Source organism: Myiozetetes cayanensis, unplaced genomic scaffold (genome assembly GCF_022539395.1).
Source record: "Myiozetetes cayanensis isolate MyiCay16 unplaced genomic scaffold, myiCay2020 scf1, whole genome shotgun sequence".
NCBI lineage: Eukaryota > Metazoa > Chordata > Aves > Passeriformes > Tyrannidae > Myiozetetes > Myiozetetes cayanensis.
Genome location: NW_026086604.1, coordinates 132,439,692 through 132,463,408, shown reverse-complemented (window position 1 = coordinate 132,463,408; position 23,717 = coordinate 132,439,692). Strand labels below are relative to the sequence as shown.

At 37.1% G+C, this 23,717-nt stretch overlaps 1 protein-coding gene across 16 annotated transcripts in view; it reads left to right on the top strand.

The window, feature by feature from the left end:
- The window catches only part of NEBL (nebulette), a 245,879-nt gene that overhangs the window by 170,470 nt on the left and 51,692 nt on the right, over positions 1-23,717 (top strand). For 14 of the 16 annotated variants that reach the window (XR_007630107.1, XM_050325454.1, XM_050325439.1 and 11 more), the window contains 6 exons: positions 779-889; positions 8,528-8,629; positions 10,188-10,289; positions 17,098-17,205; positions 18,727-18,831; positions 23,080-23,187. The exons of the other annotated variants lie outside the window; for them this stretch is intronic. Coding sequence is in view for 13 of the 14 variants with exons in the window: in XM_050325454.1 (XP_050181411.1) it covers positions 779-889; positions 8,528-8,629; positions 10,188-10,289; positions 17,098-17,205; positions 18,727-18,831; positions 23,080-23,187 (636 nt within the window). In the remaining variant the exon portion in view is untranslated. The remainder of the gene's footprint in view (positions 1-778; positions 890-8,527; positions 8,630-10,187; positions 10,290-17,097; positions 17,206-18,726; positions 18,832-23,079; positions 23,188-23,717) is intronic. 16 annotated transcript variants of the gene reach the window in all.

Sequence of the window (23,717 nt, the reverse complement as noted above, 5' to 3'; positions counted from 1 at the left end):
TATTTGCTGTTTCCTTGGGGATTATTTTAGTGCTTGTTCATGAGAGCTGTTAGAAAATGAATTTTCTTGATGCTTCCTGCTTTTTAGGCATCAAAACCTAGTGAATTTTCTTAATATAAGCCTAAAAGCTTCTGACAAGAATAAGTGCAAGATCAGCTTCTCAGGCAGTTCTGGTATACGAATGTGTGTATATGTAAGTATAACACAGTACAATGAGAGCTGGATGAATGCCCAACGTTGAACTCCATTTCTATTATAAAAATAAATGTGTTTATAAGCTCACAATTTGATTACATTTTCCTTTACCATGATGTTAATTGAATGTAAATATTATTTTTCTTTGTGAAACTGGGGGCTAGTCAAAATGCATATTGTGCTAGTAGTTTCCTAGCAGCAGGAGAAAGAGAAGTTTGAGCTATGAGTATTTAATGTAGAACTGTTTGTTTATGGCAAATGCATAAGCTTTTTTTCCCCCTCCTGTCTTCTCACCTTGTTAAGCTTAATTTTCTGTTTCTGTATATTGCTTTTTCTTCCCCTGTCTGCTCATGACTCTGTTGCAATAACAGATGCAGGCAAATCTTTCTGCTGACTCTACCTTATATGTTTCTGTTTTGGGTAGAAGCTGCTCTCATTTCAAGGTTCTGGTTCCATTAAAGAGTTTAATTATTTATTATGTGTCTTCCTCAATACAGGCACACCATGACACTGGGTTTAACCCAGCTCATGTTATTATACCTGCTCTACTCTGGTCACAAAAGTACAATGTTGCTCCTTTCAGGTTCTCTATAAACAAAAACATGATGCTGAGAAAGGAACTTCAGATTACGCACGAATGAAGGAGCCTCCAGATGTTAAGCATGCCATGGAAGTCAGTAAACACCAGAGTGATGTAAGTACTCCCCCATCTGAAATGAGTGTGCTTGTTTTGGGTAGATACATCTGCTACAGCTAGCTGAAATGAATTAGCATGGAATATTTTCATGTTTTATTAGTTGCTTTTTTTATATGTTAGTTGCTCTAAAGTTATTTGGGACATGATGTGTATATAAATTGTATGAGTTAACAGTATGTGACTTTTACCCTGAATTGAAGTGAAAAGTGGTTGTTACTCTTTATCAGTTATCAGCTCATTTTTTATATGAATGGCAGTGTTATTTCAGTGTCTTATGCTGTCAATACTTGGATATTGGTTCTTCAGGGGTGCTGTACAGAGGAGAGTAGTGGGCTGTTTCTGCTCTGCTCTTGCACACTTTTATGCATATGAATAATTTTGTTCCTATCTCATAAATACATGTCAAGTAAGTTTCAAAGAATTTAATAGAATAATTTATGGTTTATTTTACAGAATCCAAAGCATAGAGTTCAGTTTGATACCTGAAACTAGTTTATACCATTTGGACAAAGTATTTGTTTTTTGGTTTATTTAGATAATTTACAAATAATTTACAAATAATTAAGAGTGTTTAGCAATATTTTAAAAGTTGGTTGCTTTTTTAGTTTTTCAGCTGCTTGTTATCTTCTTTAAGTTTTGTAGGTTTTCACAGTATAAAAGCCTAATAATAGTATTTACATTTTATGATAGAATCAAGTCAGGTTTGATTTCATGGTTAAGATAGCTCATAATAGCTCAAGGCACCACTGCTTGGGGCAGAAATGCTACTCAGATTGGTGTCTTAAATGATATAAACACAACTTTGAAGAAAAAACTTACGTTAGTTTTAGGTTTTGTAAAAGCTTACTTATAGGAAAAGTAAATTTTAGGAGAAGATTGGTTAAAATAGTGAAGTCATTTTAAAGGGTACACAAAGCTATTAAAAACAGCTAATGTGTAATTACCTTTAAAGTTATAATCCATTTCCATTCTTGTTAGGTAAGTCAGGTAGACATGTCATTTTACAACTCTTTTTTCCCAGATAAATGGGATATTTTTTTTATCCTAACAATATAGAAAATGAAGCTTGGGTGTTCATTTTGAATTATCTTAAATTTACACTTAAATTTGCCCCCTGACAGTGTAACAAACACTCTTAGGTTATGTAGGCTGAAAACTAAAAGTCAGTGTTAGATGTCTGCATGTGCAGAATCTTGACAGCTGGCCGTTGATTAAAAGGCTGCTGGAAAACTTCAGGGAAGCATTATGTTTGAAGAATAACTTTTTCTTCTGCTGGAAATTACCTACATTGGAACTCCCAGCAGTAATTTGCAACCTGCCTTGATTACAGAATTCCCTCTTCCTGTCAAACTCTGTCTGTTTCTGCCTTTGGAAGCATCAGGATGTCACACTGACAGAGCGGAGGAGCTGGAAACATGAATGTCTCTCCCCATAAACCAGAGGGTTTTTTTACCTAGCAGTAGGAATGATGGTGGACTACAAGGGAAGAAAATAATGGTGGAAAGAGAGATGCGAATGAATCCCTCTCAAAGAAAGTGGTGGGACCAGGAGGAATATGAGATGAGTTTCTGTGTCGAATTCATCATGGTCTGAGGATTAGCATGCTAGTGCAAAACCTACTCCCCTTCTACAGCTGTACATCACCTGCTAACAGAATTAAGGAGAGCAGGGTACAGATGTGAGGATAAATGAAATTCAGTTGTTTCATCTTTCCCTCTTAAAGCAAGCAAAAAAAAAAAAAAAAGGAAATGAAGGAAAATGTAGGAGGCAAGAATCTTTTGGTAAATGAGAACCTTTAAGAGCATGTTAAAAATAATGAAAAAATATGAAGGAAATTATTTTCAGCCTGTGCAAACTTCAAAAAATCAAACAAACCATCCATATCCAACATAACACTCTAACCAGTTAGTTTAATTTGTTTAAGAACAAATTTTTTCTGGTTGCTTGTGAAAAGCTGCAGTGCAATGGGTGTATATCTTTATCACACATAAAGAAGAAAGTTACATAAGTCCAGTTACTGTTCAGCAAAGTTACACAGCTCCTGTGGGCTTCTTGATGAATAGCTGTGGATTCCTTGGTTTGTAAGTACAGGTTTAATTAAGCACTGTGTGAATTTTCATCTTTGAGTCAGAGCATGGGATAAAATGCTCCAAATGTGGAGCATTTGTCTTTCCAAACTGTTTGAGGCTCTGTGTGTAATCACAGCTTTGAAAGTGCAGTGAAAAAGAAGGGAAACTATAGAGGGGCAAGACAGACAAAGCTCTTTTATCCACCACTCAGTACAGTTTACCTATGGGAGCAGAATGCATGTTTACCTACAATGCTCTTCCAACTCAATTCAACCTTTACATGGAGGGTTTGTATCTAATAGGCTTAGGATGTGTTTAAGACTATTTACTCAGCCTTAAAATAAGGCTGACATTTATACTCAACTCTGAGAGATGTGTAATTTCCTTTAAAAATTAAAACTATATTCATCTTACAGAACAACTGTGCTGACATTTTGAAACTGTCTCGTGCTATAGGTTTTCACACAACTTTGAATATCATTAATATGCTTATATATAAGTATGGGTAGAAGCTGTGTACCAGAGAAATACTGTAAAATCTCCTGAACAATGTGATCATGTATAAGAAAACAAATTTTCTCTTTTTCATATTAGACTGAAGAAAATTGCTCTCAAACAAAAGTGGTAGGAAATATGATAGGAAATGATAGGAAATATATTTGATGGCAGGAAATGATAGGAAATATACTTGAATTTTGACAATAGGAAATATATTTGAAGAAGAATTAAAATACTACGGAATGCTTGGACAAAAGCATGTTTATCCAAAACAGAGTACTTTTCTCTATAAATTGTGTTTGTGTTTTGTGAAGTGAATGTTAATGATGTGACTTTGGCACACAAAGTCATTTGCAGAATAGTGAAGTGGGGACCATCAGCCTACTTTATGTCTGTGCTTGCCTGATGTCATTTAGCTCATCCGGAAGTTTCCAAACTTGGGACCAAAACTAGGGGATGGCCCTTAAAAAAAAAAATCAGGCCACAAAATACTGTTTTGCCTTGTGTGTAGCTGAGGATCATGTGGATAGAAGAATGTACTTGGACAGTGAAATGACATGACAACTAAGTTTCTTAAGCAAAGAAATCACTTGCCACATTGTGCCTACATTGAAGCTGCATGTAGCATTTGAGGAAGGTACTCAAAAGCTGTGGATCATGAGTTTGTGTGTTCCATGCCCTGGTCCATCACTAGGCATTATGAATAAGAAAACACTGTTAAATATGTGTACAGCAATTTAAATGTTCTACTTGGTTAAAATTACTGATTCTCCTCAAAGCGTTACATGGTATGAAATAAGGAAAGGGTTCCGATTCTACAAAGAAGAAGGCTGCAATAGACTCATATGTGGACATTTAAAGGGCAGTTTGCAGATCTGAGGTTGGAGCCCTGGCATCTTTTCTCTTATGACTTTTAAAATGTTAGTTGACAGTTGGGCAAACTTTTGATGTATATGAGTACACTTTCCACTGCACATAATGTTAATAACAATAATTTAGAAGTTTCACTCACCATCTAAATTTGAATATTTAGGAAGTCTGTATTGTCCTAGGAGTAAGATTTTTTACATGTTCAGGATATTGTGCAGTCACAATCTGCATACACAAAAAAAGTACGTTCTTTCTGATTAAACTAAATCAGCAGGTCTTAAACCTAATGCACTTAAACACCATCAGTAACATACCCAAATGTTGATGTTTGTTTTGATGAAGACCATGTTAAAGTCAAGCTTCTCCTGGCTCTCTGTTCAGCATTTGCATTAGAAAAATCACCTTTCACTGACTAACTTTCTGCTGACAGTGGTTGTCAACAGTGGGTCCCCCCTGGACCACTTCCAACTGGTGCTGAAAATGATGTTTATTCCTGATGTAATTGGGACCAATCAATTTTCAAGCCCATTACTGGAAAGGATGACTGCATCAATCTGTAATGGGCCAGAAATGTGTTTGTCTCTTCTACTCAAGCCGGAAAACAGTTTTCAACATCCTTTGAGTGGGAATCAGAAAAGCTGTTGCCAATGATGATTGTCACCAGCTAGTCATTTTCTTAGTGTTGATGGACCCCAAAGTGCAGATGAGAGAACAGAGGGCAGAGACACAGCTGACAGGCTATTAGTTAGTGGACTTACAGCTCTTAGAAAATGCTAAGCAGGGGCAAACAGTAAGAGACAAATTCTCATGCAGATAGGTGTACCCAGCTTCTTGTTGACTTTCTGTGCATGCATCTTAAGAGGACAAGATGTATTCTTAGCTGCTTCTGGTTATTTTAATAATTTATTGCCTGTACCTTGGAATAGTTTTGATGTCAGAAAAGGTGAGAAGATAAAAGACTGAAGGAAAGTTCTGAATCTCTTAAACCCAGGTTTGCTTGGCTCGCTGTGTAGAAGTTTCTGTTGACTGACAAACTGAGGTGTTTTACAGCATTTTAAGAAATTTGTTTACTTTATGGCATTGTAGTACATTCCACTGGCACCATCAGGAAAGATGAAGCATCTTCAAGACCCCCAGCTGGAGTAAACAGATCAGCATGTTTATCCTCAGTGGACCTTGTGCCTTTTTATAAGAGCTGCATGGTTGGCCCTATTAAAATCAATCCATTAATTATGAGCAGGCCCTGGATATTTTCCATGCTTTGCAAAAACTAGTTGCAATTCAGAGTATGTAATCACATTTGGGATTAAAGATGAGAAATGTCTTTTGTTCAGATTATAAATTGTTAAAAATATTCAATTATGTAACAACTTTTTATTGTAATTTAAAATCGGTATAGAAACCCACTTTAAATTTAGTTGGTACTTGTAATTTACTGTTTTCAGCTTCAAAACATGAGATAATACAATATTTTTTTTCTCTTTTAGTCCCTGCTTCTTTCTCACTTGCATTTCCAGCTGGTCTGCTGTAACTCTCCATTTAGGTCTTCCACTTCTGCTCCAAAGTTGTTGGTATCTCAGTTACTTTTTACTATGCAAAGGCCAGCTGGAGCAGATTTTTTGTAAACCTGTGGTCCTCATGAAAAGGAGCAATTATTGAGCCTTTGGCAATGTTGTTTGGTAGGGCCTGAGCAATGCCTTGAAGTGAATATTGAGTAAGGGCATTGTGTAATGCCTGGAGTGGCATGAGGGTATCAGGGTATGAGACTCTTAGTAAGGAGCCCAACCAACTCAGGAGAAAAGCTGACCCCTTTCCTGGGTGCTTCTGCTGTTTCCTTTCTTTTGTTGCTTCTCCCCTCTTGCAGTCTTCTTCACTTTCCATCTTCTTGATGCCCATGGGTACACGCACCAAACTGGTTGCTTTGCCCTGTCTACATCTGTTCCCTTGTACTCTCAAAATAGCTCTGGTTTTACTGTTCTAACATAGCACTATTAAAAAAAAAAAAAATCACTAGATGGAACAGAATAGCAGCTGTGTAATAGAGGCCAGCACAGTGTCCCAATGGGAAAGGGTCAGCATCCAGGGATTGAGGTTATTCAGGAAATGGGAAACATATTTTTTCTTTCTTTGGCCTACCTCTGACAAACTACTGTTCTGCTGCATAACATTTTTATTCTCACTGGAGTATGACAAGCTGCAGAATGGAGCAAATACATATTGCAGACATTTGTAAAATGCTAGATGACTTTCCCTCCGACATAAGTAATAGGTGTACTGGTTTAGGTGCAGGAAGAATAATAATTCACTCAGGGAAAGGTATAGCAATTGGCCTTGCATCTAATATAATTGGAAATGGTGAAATATAAAGGACTGTCACTGTCTTATTTCTCCCCCCCCTTTTTTCCTGAAATTAACCACAATCCATTATTTCATGTACTATATGATCATGTCATTTGGGAGCAATAAGTGACCACATTTCCTCAACTTTATCACCACTGTTCTTGATTCTATCATGTTAAATTCACTATATTCCTAATTTCTATGTTGAGCACATATGCTGGCCTTTAATTTGCAATTTACATGGATGATAGGGTGCTGTTCAGAAACCTGTTTCTACTGCCTTTGTGGTTTTCACCTCACTTCATGTGGTCATTAGGATGAACAGCATATAATTAACTAAATTCACGTAAAGTCCTGAATTGAAAATGCTTCTCTGGACATCTAGCTTCTTAAAAATATCTAAACATAACCAAAATAAATCTTCCAGTGGTTTAAACCAGCTCTGAAAATCAATTTCTGTTTTCTAGGTATGTGATACTTTGGGCTGTATTCATCCAACCTATTTGTTTGTTTACTTTATCAGTGATTACACTTGTGTGTCACTCATGGCAGATTAAAAATTATAAGATCTATTTACGGGCAAGCAGCCAACAGTGAAGCCTGTTTAGCTTGTCTACTTAGCTGAAGCCATATGGACACAAAATTACTTTCCTGTTGCATGTAAAATATTTGCCAAAAAGATAATTTTTTTCTTTTCTTTTTGCAATAACATTTCTACAAATTATATTTGTCGCTGACTGCTGCAGCTTATGAGTTTGTTGCATTGAACCCAGAGTGAAACTTTAGATTGAAAAGAGGACCAGAGGTTATGATGAGAAGATTCAACAAGCTGAGAACTTTCTTGCTGGTGAAATACTATCTTGATTAACTTTGTGAAGCAATAGAAGAAAACCTTAAAGATTTTCCAGCAAAACAGGAGTTATTCTGATACTTTCTATTTCCTGGAAACATTATTTTATGTTCTCTAACTTTTACCTGAAACTTCTTTTGAAGTGATGACACTTTTGATACCGGGGATGATTTTCCTAATAATTCAGAATAATTAAATTAAGATAGCCTTTGGAAATTGGCTTAGATTGGCACATGTGCTACAGCAAGGAAAAAGTTCACAAACTCTGAAGAAAGATAACTTGTAGAGCTCTGTAATGTCCCTGAGGTCTATGTTTTTCCTGTGATTGCTTTGCTAAATGGAGAATGTGTGGATTTTCCTACCTGTAGTTTAGCCTGCTGGCCGAAGTTTTCTGAGCCCATTCATTATAATAGTTGCTTTTGCACAAACAGAAAGGTTCGGTCTTGTACTCAACACGCTGGAACACTCAGCCTTCTTGTTCCTATTATTGTGTAAAGGAGCAGATAAGTGGCATTGTGGGGATGCTTGGGTAGAGTTGTATCATTGAATTACATACCAGCTACGTGGCTGTCTAGTATAAAGACATTCACTGTGGAAGAGTTACAGTTTCTGTTCAGTGGAGCTGCAATCTGCTAGGCTGCAGTGCTCAGTAACAGACGGGGGTTAGTTTATATTAGAAAAAAATACAACATAGGAAAAAAAAGCTGTTGTCTTAAAACTCCTCTGAAATTTAATGATAAAAACTAATATTTTGGTCTTTTCTACTATGCTTCTAGAAAAAAACATTTTTCATTTTCATATTGTATTTTATGCTTCTGAATTTCTTCCTTGCCCTGGTAACCTGTGTGTGGGTCTTACTATATAATCCCTATCAAGCAGAATGATGTTGGAATAAATTAGGCAGAGTTCTATTGAATTTGATGGCTGAGTTGACAGGTCATTCAAAGCTTATTTATAAACTTCAAGTATTTTTGTTTATTTTAAACAAAACTGTTTTTTGTTTGACAGGTATCCTATAAGAAGGATGTGCACGATACTCATAGGTACACTGAAGTGCTGAACAGGCCAGACATAAAGATGGCAACTGAGATAACAAAGATAATAAGTGATGTATGTTCTCCTTTTACTTATTTGTATGTTTTTAGACATGTAATTTTTTTAATCCAATTTCAATCAGATTTTTTAGAATGTTGCTGAAACTCTCCAATGTCATGAGCAGAAAACCTACAACCCCAAATCTGATAGGGAGATTTGATTAAAAAAAACCAAACTCCAACAAAAAAACCCCAGTGTCGCCTGATAGTTTAGAAAATGATGGATTTAACCTTTTTTGATGTTGACAGTATGATCTTAGCACTTATTGCTGATTGATCTAAAGAAAATGTTAAAAATACTAAAGTTGGGGTTTTTCAGCTTTATTTATGATAACCATTCTCAAAATAAATCATATGCTTGTATGCTATACTTCACTTCAGAAGCCATAGCAACCCTTTTTTTGCCTTGGTGCAAGAGAAGTTTGCATCCCAGGACTTTACTTCCTCTTCCCATCTCAGCTGGCAGGACAGGAAAATGTAATTCCCCACTGTCCTTCCGAGAACTGCTTCTTGCATGGGGTTTTAACTCCACTCTCAAATTCTTCGCTCTCTCACTGTGACCTTGGCTAATGGACAGGTGAAGGAGCAGTTTGAGAAGCAGCAGTGTGTGATGCAGTTTAATATTTTATTGTGACAAGTCAAACAATATACATATTAAAAGCCCTGAGTCAAGATTGTAAGTAACTGATAATAATTAAATGTGAGACTGACTAGGCACATATGGAAAGACAATTTTAAGAGATCTGATATTCACCTTTTAATATTCAGGGCTTTTTGAAAAACAAGAGCTTTTATGACATATTATGCTCAACATGCAAATTCACTAATTGCTGTTCAAGCTCTCTTTGAGTTAGAGTGGCTTTGGGACTTTTATTTCTCCCAGTCTGTTGTTATGATGTGTCCTTGCTGATTCACAGTGCCTGAGTAATACAAGAAGCCTATTTTTGGCAATGGGTAATTTAGTTTGTGGTATTGCAAGGCACCTATTGTTGATTCATCTGTGCTCTTTTCTAATGCATTGCGGGAAAAAATTGCAGCAATTTGCATGAAAGGCAGTTTAGCTGGAGGGATCATATAACACCAACCTTGTGGGACTAATTCTGCTCTGCTACACCAGTGCAATCTCACTGACATCCAGCAAGATCACAGTGCTAAAACTGAGAGTGGAAGTTGACCTTACATTTCAAAAAAAGCTGCCACTCAGCCTAGTTTTATTTCAAGACTACTTTCAGCTGCTACAAATAATCTTGTGTTAACTGTAGACCCTGTCATAAGAAGTGCTGAGCCACTGTAATTCATTCTGCCTTGATCAGGAAGGCAATATTTCTCAGGCTGAAGCTGTGCACTTTGTTAAAGTTGAATTTTGTGAATGTTGTGCATTGTGTTTTACAATAGGTAAATTTTATGTTGTTAAGGAGAAGGGCTTTATTCAGAACTAATCAGAACAGCAGGGTCAATGTAGATCATTAAGTGAGACTTTTTCAACTAGCTTTATGCTCACATTTCTCTTGATAAAATGAAACCAAACATTTTATTTGTGATTCATATTCCTTTTTTTTTTTTTTTTTTTTAAGGCTGAGTACAAGAAAGGGAGGGGAGAGATGAATAAGGAGCCTGCTGTACTTGGAAGACCAGATTTTGAGCATGCCAAAGGAGTTTCAAAACTTTTAAGCCAAGTAAGATTCTCTAGCATTTTACAATGACTTCATTCAGATATCTCATTCCTAGTAATGCAAAGAAATATTTAGATTTTTAGATGATTATCTCTAATTGCCTGAAGATTATGTTCTCAAACCTTTCATATAGTATTGCAAGGACTGGTAAATTTAGGATTCTTCGGAAACCAAATACACATTTTTATGTAAAAATACAATGAACTTTGACTGTTACAACTCGTCTCTTGTGGAGATGGTGTATATTTATACAGATTATCTAGGATTTCTAAAATATTAACTGTATGTAATTTAGAGGCAAATTTTGCTACTCATTCAGTTTGAGTGGAACCTTACCCTATGATTAATCCCACTGAAGTAACTGGGGTCTTTTGTGCAATTGCTTGCTAATGTGAGTAATGGGATCTGAATTTGGCCTGACATGTAAACTACCCTCCTTCCCTCCCCTTGAAACTGAACCTTTTATGTACTACTGTTATATATTAACCTCAAAAAAAAAAAAAAAAAACCAAACCCAAAAAAAGAGAAAAGAACAAATTACTTTAGCCCTTAATTAAAAAGAAAGCTGAAAGAGAAATATTTCCTCTTCCCCTTAGTAGTTTTCTACTCATAAGATCTACACATAAGACTGTACTACAGATCAGCCTGACATTGTGAGACCAATTTTGACTGCTGACCTGTTTTTTGTTTTTTCTTTTTTTTTCCCCCTTTTTTTTCCTGAAGTAGTTCTTTAACGCTACCTTGCATAATCCTCACTGTTAATCCTGTCCATCTACCCTTGGAACTTTTGTAAAACCAGGAACAAATTCTGCCCTCCTATTATCCTCCTAGAGGAGGATAACACTCTTTGATTGGAGCTTTCCCAGAGCTCAAAAAAAACCCAATTAGTATATGTACTAGAACAGTCTCAGCTTCAGTGATGTGTAACAAATACTTGTGATTTGGCTAGATGCTAAAAGTCTAGAACTATCATGAAGTGAGAATAAAGTGTCATAGAAAACAGGCTGCAAAACAGTGTAGTGTCTGCAGGAGGTTGAGCTCCTTTTGCTGTTATCCTTAGATCCCCGCTGCATGGTTTCCTGTTTCACACTGGACCGTCACAAACTTATTACATGAAGAGAAAAAGAAGGAAATAAATGTTTTTTATTGCTGTGTTGATGATGTGTTCAGAATCAAAATGAGTTTGTCTTTTCCAAATAGACTCCTGTCTTCCATTTTGTAATGGGTCTTGTGCTCAGTCCTCTGCTGATGGGCAAGTCTGCTAAGAGATTATTTTGTGTTTAGCATTGTGCAGGCTAGGAAGGCAACTAGTGCTTTCTAGAAAGAGGCAGTGTGATGCTGCTTAGACCTGGGTGTCACTTACAGGTAAGGGAGCTGACTGTCATTTAACAAACACCTCTAGTGGTTTTTAAAAGGGTTCGTATCTAAATTTAGTGTGTAATGTCCTTTATTTCTACTCAAGTGCTACCTAAACACTCCTTTTCTTGCAGCCTATTTCAGAATCTAGTAGGCTTGCAGCTGCCTGTTGTCTTGAATGGGACCAAACTGGATCCCTTTCCAAGAGCCCTCTCCATCTGCCCAAGCTTGGTACCCATGAGATTGTGGCCAACAATCTCAAAAAGGGAAAAATATCATCTGGATCATGGGGTCTTGCAAGCTGATGCTGAGCCAGCTGCATGGAAAGCTTCATCAATGCACTTTTTATCTCATTATTGTTAGATGTGCTTTTTCTCTTGGACAATGCAAGCTGCATCTGAAAACACTTTTATAATAGAGTCTCTTAACTGCCAGGGACTGGGATGGCAGCAGTTCTAACTGAGATCTTTCTGCAGAAGGGAGCATTTGCTGTGCGATTTTAACTTCTTTACAGAGTCTAAATAGTGCAGAAGGTGTGGCAGGAAGGGAGGAGCGGTTGACAAAATGTATCTTGCTTGTGGTTTATTTTAAAGAAGATTCTTACTAAACCTTGGTGGCCCAAACTCTGCAGCCACTGGCCCTGGGTCCTTCCTTGTCTTGTCGTCTCCTCAGTCTACACTGTTGTGGCTGGTTGCAGTGTATGAGATGGGGAAAGGGAGGCAGTGCTTCAGCCTGACACTGTGCTGCCAGCCATCTGCCTGCAGCAGCATGGAGGGTGAAAATACCGTGTGGCTCTTAGCAGCAGGGAGGTGCACTCAGCAACTCCCCCACCTCCACTGAAGGAAGGCAGTGACCATGAGTTGTCTAATGTTTTTATATATTATTTGAATCATTATAACATTTAGACACACTAGTCATAAATCAAAAGCACAGAAAAATGAAGATGACCCCTGTGTCCAAAGAGCAGCGTGGTGGGGCAGGATGAAGAATGCACCTGTGCTGGAGGAGAGGAAGAGACCTAAATATGGGCCAGTCATGTCAGTCCTGTTCACACAAGGATCGTAAAACAGGCTTGTAACAATTACAAGATTTAAAAATTAGTAAATTTAATGATCTCATTATTGTATCCAGACCTTCTGGCTTTTAGAGTTTCCATTTATTTCTCAGCAAATGGAAGGATTATAAACTTTTTGTGCTAAAGTAGATAATCTCCCTTAATAGCATGAATCTATAAGCTGCGACATGCAGAGAAATATTAGTTATTTGACCCTCACAGTAAATTTGCAAAGTTGACAATTCTGATGGATGTAATGGGAAGAGAAGATGATAACATGTTTTAATGTGGTGCATATGGGTAGGTAATTTAGGGAGTATAGAGAACAGGAGCAAGAAGAGGTCAGGCAGTGTGGGTGTAACTAAGGGAGAAAGCAATCAAGGCAAGCAGGAAAGCAAACAAAGCGAAGAAAATAGTGTTAATGTTTGACTGGCACTCAAGGCTCTACAAAAATCAGTGTTTTCTCTCTCTCTCTCTCTCTCTCTCCTTTTTTTCCTTTTAAATTTGTTATTTAACAAAGCTTTTGAAAACAACAGCAGCAAAAATAATAGCTCCCAGAACTACCGTATTTACCCACAGCACGTGGTAACCTTTTTCTGTTGATTTTCAACCACATTTAAAACAGAAATTGTGTTAGCTCTTGTGAAGACATGAAGCTTGTCAATTTGCTGATTATACATTGTATAATTTGGGCTATTTTTTTTTATTAAAACAAGTGCTTGTTTATGTACTCTTTATGTCTTCTAAAGTGTTTTATTAACTTCTTCAAAGAGCTGCTGATATGATGTATTCCCCTTATGGTGTTCAATAATTGGTTTTAGAATGAATAATTTTGAATTTTCGTATTTGCTGCTGTATCTGGTGCTTATAGTTTCAGTGATAAAATTGTTAAAGGTAGAATGTTTTTCAAAATGCACCTTCTCTGAGATTTTCAGTAACAACACAAAGAGCCTAGAATTTTCTTAATCTTTCTTTGCTTTTAAACTCTGCTAGTGCTTTTAGCTATGAATATTTCAATTTTTCTCTTTGTTTATGTGACATTTGCTTCTATATATATGTGTTCTGACAGGTTTTTCCTTTTTTTAAGATGTTTTCACATGGTCATGAGGAAATGCTTTAGCTGCAAGTGTCTGCTTCATCCTGGGATCCCAGTGGTTGAATGATTCAATTTTTGTAGTTTCTTTGTAAATCTGAACAGTGGGTGATGTCATCCACTTCTGAAACTGAACACTCCCTGTGTGAACAGCTTTGAACTACAGATTTGATTTAGGAATGTTGCTGCTAAGCTTCAAAAGACACTGCTCTGTCCAGCTGCAATTTTGACTTTTATAGGTTTTGTGCAAGGCTGATGAGAACTTTGTTTATCCAGGCCTTATTTAATTCCAGTTTGGTTTTTCAGGGATCTTGTTGTGTTAAAAGCCTGCAGAGTCTGCTCTTTCTTATGCAACCATTAAAGAGCAACCTCCAAGCATTTCTTTTAAATTAGCCCCCACTACATAATCTCTAAGAAAATAAACAAACGTAAGACTTTAATGAAGGTGGTAAATAAGTAACCATCTTTTTAAGCCCTCATTAAATTACAGCTCTCAGTTAATGATGAAATTTGTAGATAAGTGTCCACTAACAATTGTCAATTCTACTCCCACTTGCTTGCTCTTCCAGCATATTACAGTATTGCTAAGACCTTCCCCCTTCAGGTGGCTTAGAAATCACATGAAGTGTTTTTCTTCCTTGTTTTTATTCAGAGCCCTTTCTCATGGTACATTTTCTCTCTTTAAACTGTATTCATAACTTTATCCTATTCAAAAGAAGGATAAATACCGTGTGTGTTCTTTCACTGTGACTCATCCATGGGCTTGCTCTTCTTTCTTCATCTTCTCCCACCCCACGCTTCCTTTCAGAAGGGAGAAAGAAATAAGAAAATGTTGATAAAAGAGAAAGTGGATGTCTATGTAGCTTTCAGTGAGACAAATCCCCTATGACAAATCAGTTAAATGACTGCTGGAAGTGCTCTGGAGATGCTGCCCAGGTCATTGGATACCACTGTGGTACCTCCATTTTGCTCCAGAGTGACCCACACCATGGTGCAGGGGAGTGTCATGGGAGGCAATAAGCTGAGCAGCCAGAGGCAGCAGGAGCTGGAGTTACCAAGACAGCCCTCACTGCAATTGGAATATTTACAGTCACATTGGTTGGGGTGTCCTTAAATTTGGGACCTTCCTGCACTTTGGCATCCGGACACATGGCCCTGAAGGCAAGGCAAACCTCCTGAAGGCTGGATTCATGGCCCCCCGCCCTTTCCTACTTTAGCAGCAATGTGATCTGAAGTGACATGAAAGAGGAAACTCTAGATTGAAATGTATTGCTAAAAAAAGGTCTTTTAAAAGGTGGCATGAAACATCTGCTGCTGGAAGATGGCAAGCTAGTTGTGAGGAGAGGTCCCCTTAACACCAGTGCTTTCCCATTTAATAAGAATCTCAAGGACCAAGGCATTTGGTTTGTGTGTTCTGTTTGTGGCCGTTTGTTGGCTGGGCAGAAGGCAGCCTGCAGGAGCTGGATATTTAAAGTCTTGTGCACGATATTGTTATGAAGTGAATAAATGAGTAAAACACAATTTTGCTCACTATGCTGACTTGATCCCTGGTTTCAGAGGCTTTTTGGATGACATATTCCAGCACTGCCTGATTTTCATTAGAAGGCAAGTTTTGGATACACCTTTTAAAAGAGAAAAGCCCTCTGATTTATTCCTTCATTGCTCATACAGAGCATGGATTTGCCTTTGTCTTTGTATTCAGATATATGCTTTTGCACTTGATCCAAAGCCAAGGCAAATATCAAACAATACGAACCAGATGAATCTACCAGAAGGCAATAGATACTCTCTTCTAGAATTAGCGTGAAAGATTATGAAGTTCATCATGTGTTCAGATAAAAGTTTTTCTTTAAAAGTAACAATGTTTTAGAATTTCCTTCCTTAGAAAAGTTAACCTAGGTGCTGGAATTATGATGTAGTTCTTCAACATACACAGCTAATTTCTGTTTGGGTGGCTTAGTTTTGGTTTCTTGTTATCCTGATTAATGAAATATTGGGCATTGTGGCTAATAATAATGAGGCTGTGTAAGCTTAACCATGTTGAGGGTCTTTTGAGGCAAGGAAGAACTAAAAAGGAAAAAACCCCACCCTCTTCCCACAACTAAAGCTGAGAAAAAAATTTTTTTTGAAGGAGATTGTTTGAGGTGGTTTAACCACTTTATCAGACATTCATGTGGGAATAGAGAAAAAAGGAGAAGGGAAAAATCCGTGTATTTATGTAATGCAGAGCGTGGTAAATTATAATGGATGTTGCATAGGCTCAGATATCAGGTGTCTGACTAACATTCATGAAAGCAGCATAATTCAGACTGAACTTTATTCTCTTCCATTATGCCCAGCTGTTGGAAAGAAGCAACCATGTGTGCATAGTCTCCAGATGTTTGATGGTCACGCACGAAGGGGGCAAAGGAGGAAGATACACTATTTGTTCAATTTTTTATTTTCAGATTCTCAATTCAGTTCTTCAGCATGTTTTGTGGAATTTCTGTGATGGAATTGCTTTTAATGCTGTTGTCTCAATAGTTAGGAATTGCTTTTAATGCTGTTGTCTCAATAGTCATATATTGCTCATTTCCTCTTATGTATGTTGTCATTCCCCCTTTTTCTTTTGAACAAGAAGAAAAGAGAGTGAAAGTGGTGGCAGACAGGCATTTATTTATACTTTCTAGCACTATAATGAGGTGGGCATTATCCCCAGGAAAAGACTGTACTACAGAGAGATTCCTCAGTGTCTCGTGGGAAATTTCTGGTGGAATCAAAAATAGACCTGGGGGCTCTGGTGACAGTCTAGCACAGCGTGAGTGACACGTGGACCTGGTGGGAAGACAGCTGAGTGGGAAGTTTGATTCTGACTTCCTGTTTTGGGGGAAAAATTCACAAGTGATTTGTTTTATAAACTTTACGATTTATTAATCTTAGAATTTTTTTTGTTAAAAACCACAATTTTGATGTTAGATATGAATTGGATGATTCTCAGTGAGGAGATTATTACTGCTAGTTGAACAGTTCTGGTTTATTTGATTACTCAAATGAATCATATGGTTTTGGTTCTGTTTTCTTTTTATAAATCCTTCAGCACCAGTAATCACATATGACAATCTTAAAATTTTAGTAAAATTGGATACATAAAACTTATTTTGAAACCAACACAAGACAGTCACAGGTGTGGCTAAACTGAGCTTCTTTAAACATTGTTTAAAGATTTATGAATAGGCAATTGCCTTCAATAAGCGTCTTTGTAGTCTGAATTGTCTGTGCCTTTTTTAAGTGCTATGTGTTAATATTAGACATATTTGTTCTGGTGAAAGGTGAAATACAAAGAGCAGTTCAGTAAGGAAATGAAGACTCACCAGTACAATCCTCTCGACAGTGCTTCCTTCAAGCAAGCAAAGATTGCATCCACCTTGGCAAGTGATGTAAGTTAATTGGCTTTGTATTTTACATGCATTTACATCCTGAATAACCTAACATTTGTTCACAAGTAGAATTTTTTTTTTATTCATCTTATGAATTACTCTGATCTGCAGTTTCTACTGTACAGTGTGTAGCAAGTACAGCATGTTATCCATTTCTTCCTCCACTTTTGACAGAGGACCTACAGTTTTTTACCATTTTAGATGAGATTCATCTTGCTTAATTTTGTGTGTCAAAAGGCACTACTGCTTACTCTGAGCTAATTGCCTTGTGCTTGGTACCTTTGTGTTCAGGAAAGAAATAAACAGGTCTAGAGGGCAATTCTTTTCACCTGTTGTAGGTGCCTGTCTTTAGAGGAGTGAAGGAGGTTGCATGAGCAGTTCAAATTCGGATGTCTGTCTTTTAGACTTCATTCTGCTGGTTGATCTCCTTAGTACAGCAGGCACTATCTTGAGCAATGGGTGTCTGCTGCTGGAGCCAGGCTGGAGAAAATATCTATATGAAGTGATAATGCTACTGGGATGATATACTTAAAAGTGTGTCTAATGCTAAAGGTGTGAGCTCTTCTTAGAGGCTGTGATCCCAGATAGCCAAGAGACAAGCCTTCATTCTGTAGTCTGGCATTTCCAAAGTGTGGGGCACCATGCAATGGGAACAGGAGAGATTAGCTCTGGGAAGGGTGCAATAGAATATGTAATTGTTTCCAAAATTTATTTGTAGTAAAAAAATTAATTGAATTAATTAGTATTGTAAGAAATGTGCAAATTAAATATCCTAGATTTAGAGTCTGCCTAAATTAGTTAAGAACATATTCTTCACTAAATTAGTGAAGATTACATTTGTGGAGGTATTAGTTTAAAAGATTTTTCATCCAATATAGGTAAGGTGGCTAGTTTTCTTCCCCTAAAAGGTAGGCATCCAGCTATCACAAGTATGAAAAATCCCACAGTAGGCTGATAGGAAGTTATCTTCTCCTACTTCATTAAGTGATTATCTTTTGCCTTATGTCACCATATTGCTTATATTTGGTGAAAACAATCTGCATTAGATAAAAGATCCAGGAGCACTTCCCTTTTACTGCTATATATACAACCTTTTAAATTAGACAGTTAGTGTAATACCTGAAGCAGGGGAAGAAGAATAAAAATTAGTGGTGTTTAAAATGAATAGACTCAAAGTGTTGAGGAAGATCATCTTGATTTAAGTGGGGTGAGAGGGGAGGGGAGAGGAAAAATGAAAAAAAAAAAAGTTCTAGTCTGAAAAATCATACAAAATGTGATTTTGTTGAAACTGTCCTTTTTGGATGAAAAGTCTGAGTAGTTCGTAAGTACTTGCTCAGCAGAATGAATCCTATGTTTTTTCCTTTTCTTCCAAATAGCAGTAGATGACCACCATCTAGTGGCTGATAGAGATTGTTCAGGCAAGCACTTAATGCTTTCTGTTTCTGAACGGCCACACTGTAATACAAACCTGTGAAATATTTTGTTAATCTTTAGTTTGCATAACCTGAATTCTCTTCCCAGGTGAATTACAAGAAAGATTTGGAAAGCCTACATGATCCAGCATCTGATCTACCAAACCTGCTATATTTAAACCATGCTTTAAATATCAGCAAAACGCACAGTGATGTAAGTTGCCTTTTTAAGAATGACCTTAAAGATAAATGTAGTAAGGAATGTAGTATGTATAGTCACTGTAGGAAACAAAAATTTTTGGTACTTGCTTCATGGTCTTATATTTATTAAACTGTAGTATTGTAACTGTAGTAGATGAGGGATGAAAAGCAGGTTTTTAAGAAGACATATTTCAGTTATTAGAATAAACAATATACTATGGAGGAATCACACAGACTTCTGATGTTGAGTGTTTATTCTTATGTGTCTGAAACCTTGTCCTGAAACCTTTTTTCCTTTGTTCTAAGATACTTCTTTCCTTACAAATCTTGTTTTGTCTAAGATCTTGCTTTCATCTGCAAATGCCTGTACAGAAGTGGCCATTGTGCTAGTTTAATATTTGGACTTCTTTCATGAACAGCCTCTCGAGTGCTACTCTCCCTTACAGTTTCTCTGTCTAAACCTTTTTTCCCTCCTAAATGTCTGAGGCTTCCCACACCAGATCAGAATAGGCACATGCTGTATTCTACCACGTAATGAGATGAGGCCCTTGATGGGGCTGGTGAGCTGATGTGTGATAGTGGTGGGGGTTGAAGTATGAAGGAAAAGCTAGGAAATCCCTGGCTTCTATACCATGATAAAGCTTCTCTCCCACTCCAAGAGCACCTATGCTGCATGAGTGGTGCCTGTAGACTGGTTAACTGCATTTGTCATCTTTTACTCCAGAAACCATGGAAGTCCTGCAGAATTTCTGTGGAGAGGCATGAGTGGGTAGTGTTGGGAAGGAAGATTACTCTACAGTGGCAGGAGTTAAATAGATTTCAAGACAGGTGTTTCATCTTATCTCTAATGGGGTAGAAACCTGACCATTCCCTTAAGCAGATCACATCTTGCAAAATTTATTTCTTTCTTTTGCCCAGGAAGGGTTGATTCATTCTGTCCATGTGCTTGTCTGAGGACTCTGTAATACTGAGTCTCTGATTTTTACATTGTCCAGACGCTAGTGGGTATTTTTTCTTGCTACAAGCAGGAAGCAGAATGCTTTGCTAATCCTTAATCTTTACACTAACTATTTGTCTTCTGCAGAAATCCTGTTTTCACAATGCTTCTCAGATTTGATCCCCCCATGTCATTGCTTTGATTTTAAAATGGTTTACTCTTCTGCCTTTCTCCCTGCTTTTCCAATACCTTCCTTGTGTTCTTCTCCTTGTCTCTCCACAGCTCACACCACATATGTTTTGAAATCTGCTTCCATTGTATGAAACAATCTTCCTGACTGTACTGTTGACTGATTTCCAAAGACTGATCATGTGGTCTGGTTTTTTCCCTCTGAAACACAGAGCTGCTTGCTAAATTGTCCAATTTTGCTGTTTCCCTGTAGTACACCTTTCTCCATTGAACTTTGTGCTTCCCTTTATCTTTTGCATAACATAGCTACACCTTCACTGGTGTGACAGATTGAAACCTGTATGGTTAATTAAACTCATAAATTAATATGGTTAATTGAATGAATGGGTTTACTAATTGGCCTAGAATGTAGGAGTGTGTGCAAAACTTTATGAAGCCCATATACTGTAATACCAATGCAAGGCTGTTATACAAGTCAACTTCCAAGGAAATAAATTCCAACAGTCAAGAGGAAAGCTTGATGGGCATTTTTGGACACAGATAGCCTGATTTTGACAGGTTGAACTCATCCTGGTTTTATTATTTTGATAAGGAAGTGAATTCACAAGGTGGAATTTTCTCCTCATAGAGTATTGTCCTGGTTTCAGTTGGGACAGAGTTACTTTTCTTCCTAGTGCTGTGTTTTGGATTTAGGATGAAAATAATGTTGATAACAATTTAGTTGTTAACCAAACACTGGTGTTTGATTATTGCTGAGCAGTGCTTACCCTAAGTCAAGAACTTCTCAGCTTCTCATGCAGACTTGCCCTTGAGGTGTCTGGGAGTGCATGAGATGCTGAGAGAGGATACAGCCAGGACAGCTGACCCACACTGGCCAAAGGGATATCCCACACCATATGGTGTCATACTCAGCATATAAACTTGGGGGAAGCTGGCTGGGAGCTTCTGCTTGGGAACAGTCTCAGCACTTGACAACTTGACAACTCAGTCAATGATGAACAATTTTATTTTCGTTTGCATTACTTGTTTTTTCTTGATATTTTCTTTATCTCTCTTTATTTTTGTTATTTTTCTTATATTTACTATTTATTAGGAGAATGAAGAAATTTTATTTTATTTCAATTACTAAACTGTTCTTATCTCAAACTATGAGTATTCTTACTTTTACCCTTATAATTCTCTCCCTCATTCCATTGGGCAGAGTGTGTGAGCAGCAGTGTGAGGCTTAGTTTCTGGCTGTGGTTAAACCATGGCAGGTATACATGTAGCATAAACGATGGAGACATAAAATTTAACACTTTGATATATGTATAACAACTAGTTTATTGCTTTTCACATTCTGTGCCTGTTATAGAGACTTTGAGATGCTAATGAACTACAGGCTAAAAAAAGGTGAACTTAAATGTGTTTCATTTTATGGAACAGGGTGAATAAATAGAACTTAAGAGACTGAATCTAGTGCTTGTACCTTAATGTAGCAATAGGTTATGAGATTTACCTAATTTGATTTTATAGAATTATTTTTTAAAATTTTGTTCCATTAGTTGAGGAATGGACTAAAGGTATGAAATCAGTATTTGTAGATGGAGGTAGTTTTCATTTGTTCCCACTACAAAAGTGATTTTGTTGTGTGACATTTATAATTCTTTCCACTAGGAGGCAAACCCAGACAGTCATATGTGTTCCTTTGCACGTCAAATATAAACAATAAATTTTATTTTCTAATGAACGTAAACGTTTGACTTTTGGATTAACAGGACAAACATTTTCTTTAAGAATGTACAAAAGTTATTTTTTTATTGCATCCTTTTTTTAATTTCATCACAATATTTTAAATTCAAATTTGGTAGAACTCCCGAGTTGGGAGGCCTAAAATGTGGTTTCTTCTATGCTCTTTCTTCCATACTTATTTTAAATGGTATTTAAATTCAAAAACCTTCTGGATTTTGTCTGTGAAAACATTCTCGGATATTTTTTATTTCAATATGAACATAAGAAATCATTTAAGCAAAGTGAGGGCTTCTATCATTTCACCTTGGGTACCCCTAAACAAATCCATCACAAAGCAAATGTGGTGCTTCAAAGTCAGGTGTACACAACCACAAACACATCTTGTAAAGAGAAAAATGCAGCATTCTAACAGTGATTAAATCAGTCTCAAGGCTGCATGACAGTTTACAGTGACATACAGTGCATAGTCGATCAGAAGTACTCCATGAGAAGAGAGGAAAGTGTTTTTACAGGACTCAAACCTAATGCAGAAGCCTGACTGGGAAAGAGAAATTCAGACATCACTATTTTTGAAGAGAAAAATAAATTAAAATTCCATTACTCATGATGAATGTAATATTTTGATTTGTAGCTATTTGCTTTCTTTTAAGGCTTGTGTAGAATATTCCATCATACCCCACACTGATTGTTTGAGATAAGTAATGTGTTTGCCTGTCTTAATCAAAAGAGTGTGAATGAATGAGTTCAGAAGGCTTCTCCAGGTTTCCAAACAAAGTGTATTTGCTTTGCAAGTTAGCATAAAGTTATAAGTTGATGTCTTAACCCTGTGTGTGATTTTACCGCTAGCTTTAAGGTCATGGTCCCCAGTAGCTTTGAGGGGAATGTTGGTGCAAGACTGGACCCTACCGAGGAGTTAGTTTTCCTTCCCTTCTCCCTCCCACAGGTACAAACAAAAATGCATTTGAGAGTTGTGCTTCTGAACCTGAAACAAAGACCTGTGGGGCCTGGTTGTGAAACAGATTTTGTTGTTGTTACAGTAAATGTGTTGTTTTACTGAAAACGTGGTAGGGGATCCTATTAAAAAGCTGCCAACTGTTCAGACATAGGTCATTATGGCCAAAAGCACAATTAGTTTAAGGATTGTGATTGATGCTCCTCACTCCTGCTGTCTTCAAAGTTCACAATTGCTTAGTTCCACAATTTGAAGAAAAGGACTAAATGACTCCAGAAAAAAAATTACCTTATCTAGCTGCCCTATTTCTCCAACAGGTTAAATCTGGGAGGAGTCTTCCAACTCAAAACTTCTAAGGAGTATGGCTAAGACAGGATTTGTCTGTTGCTGAGGCAGGCAATCAGATCTCACATTATGTCAGCTGCTAATAGACTTTATTTTAATTTTTCTAGGTCAAGTACAAAGAGAATTATGAAAAATCTAAAGGCAGATCAATGCTGGAGTTTGTGGATACACCAATGTATCAAGTTTCAAAAGAGGCTCAAAAGATGCAAAGTGAGGTCAGTGAAAATGTGTCCTTGAAGAAGTAAAATTTAGATCAACAGAGAAGTTAGCAGACATCTTGTATTCAGGCTAAGAAAATGTCTGAAGCAGAGTGTAAATTGAGGATACGGTAGAATTATGCTGAGTAGTTATCTCTGCTATTCTGTAACTCAGTTCTTCCTTCAAATTTGTTTTTTTCTCAAAAGGTCATTGCTACTAGCACTAGACAGAGGTTGTCTGTAGCATCATTTAATTGAGAAGAAGCACAAGAGGTCATCTATATCAGAGATTACTAATTTTTTAACTTTTCCCTTTAATTCCATCATTGGTGAGGGATGGTTCTCGCATGTGAGCAAGTGAAACCACAGAACCCAGGCCAACCCCATGCCGTAACTAAAATATGCTACCCAACACTGGGGAAGGAGTCTTTCCAGGCTCCAGAACAGCATTGGCTGTCCTATGTCAGGCCATGCTTTTCTGACTTTTTAAAAAAATCCCTTCAAATGATAGAGATTTTGTGACCTCCCAGGAAATCTAGTCCAGTGCT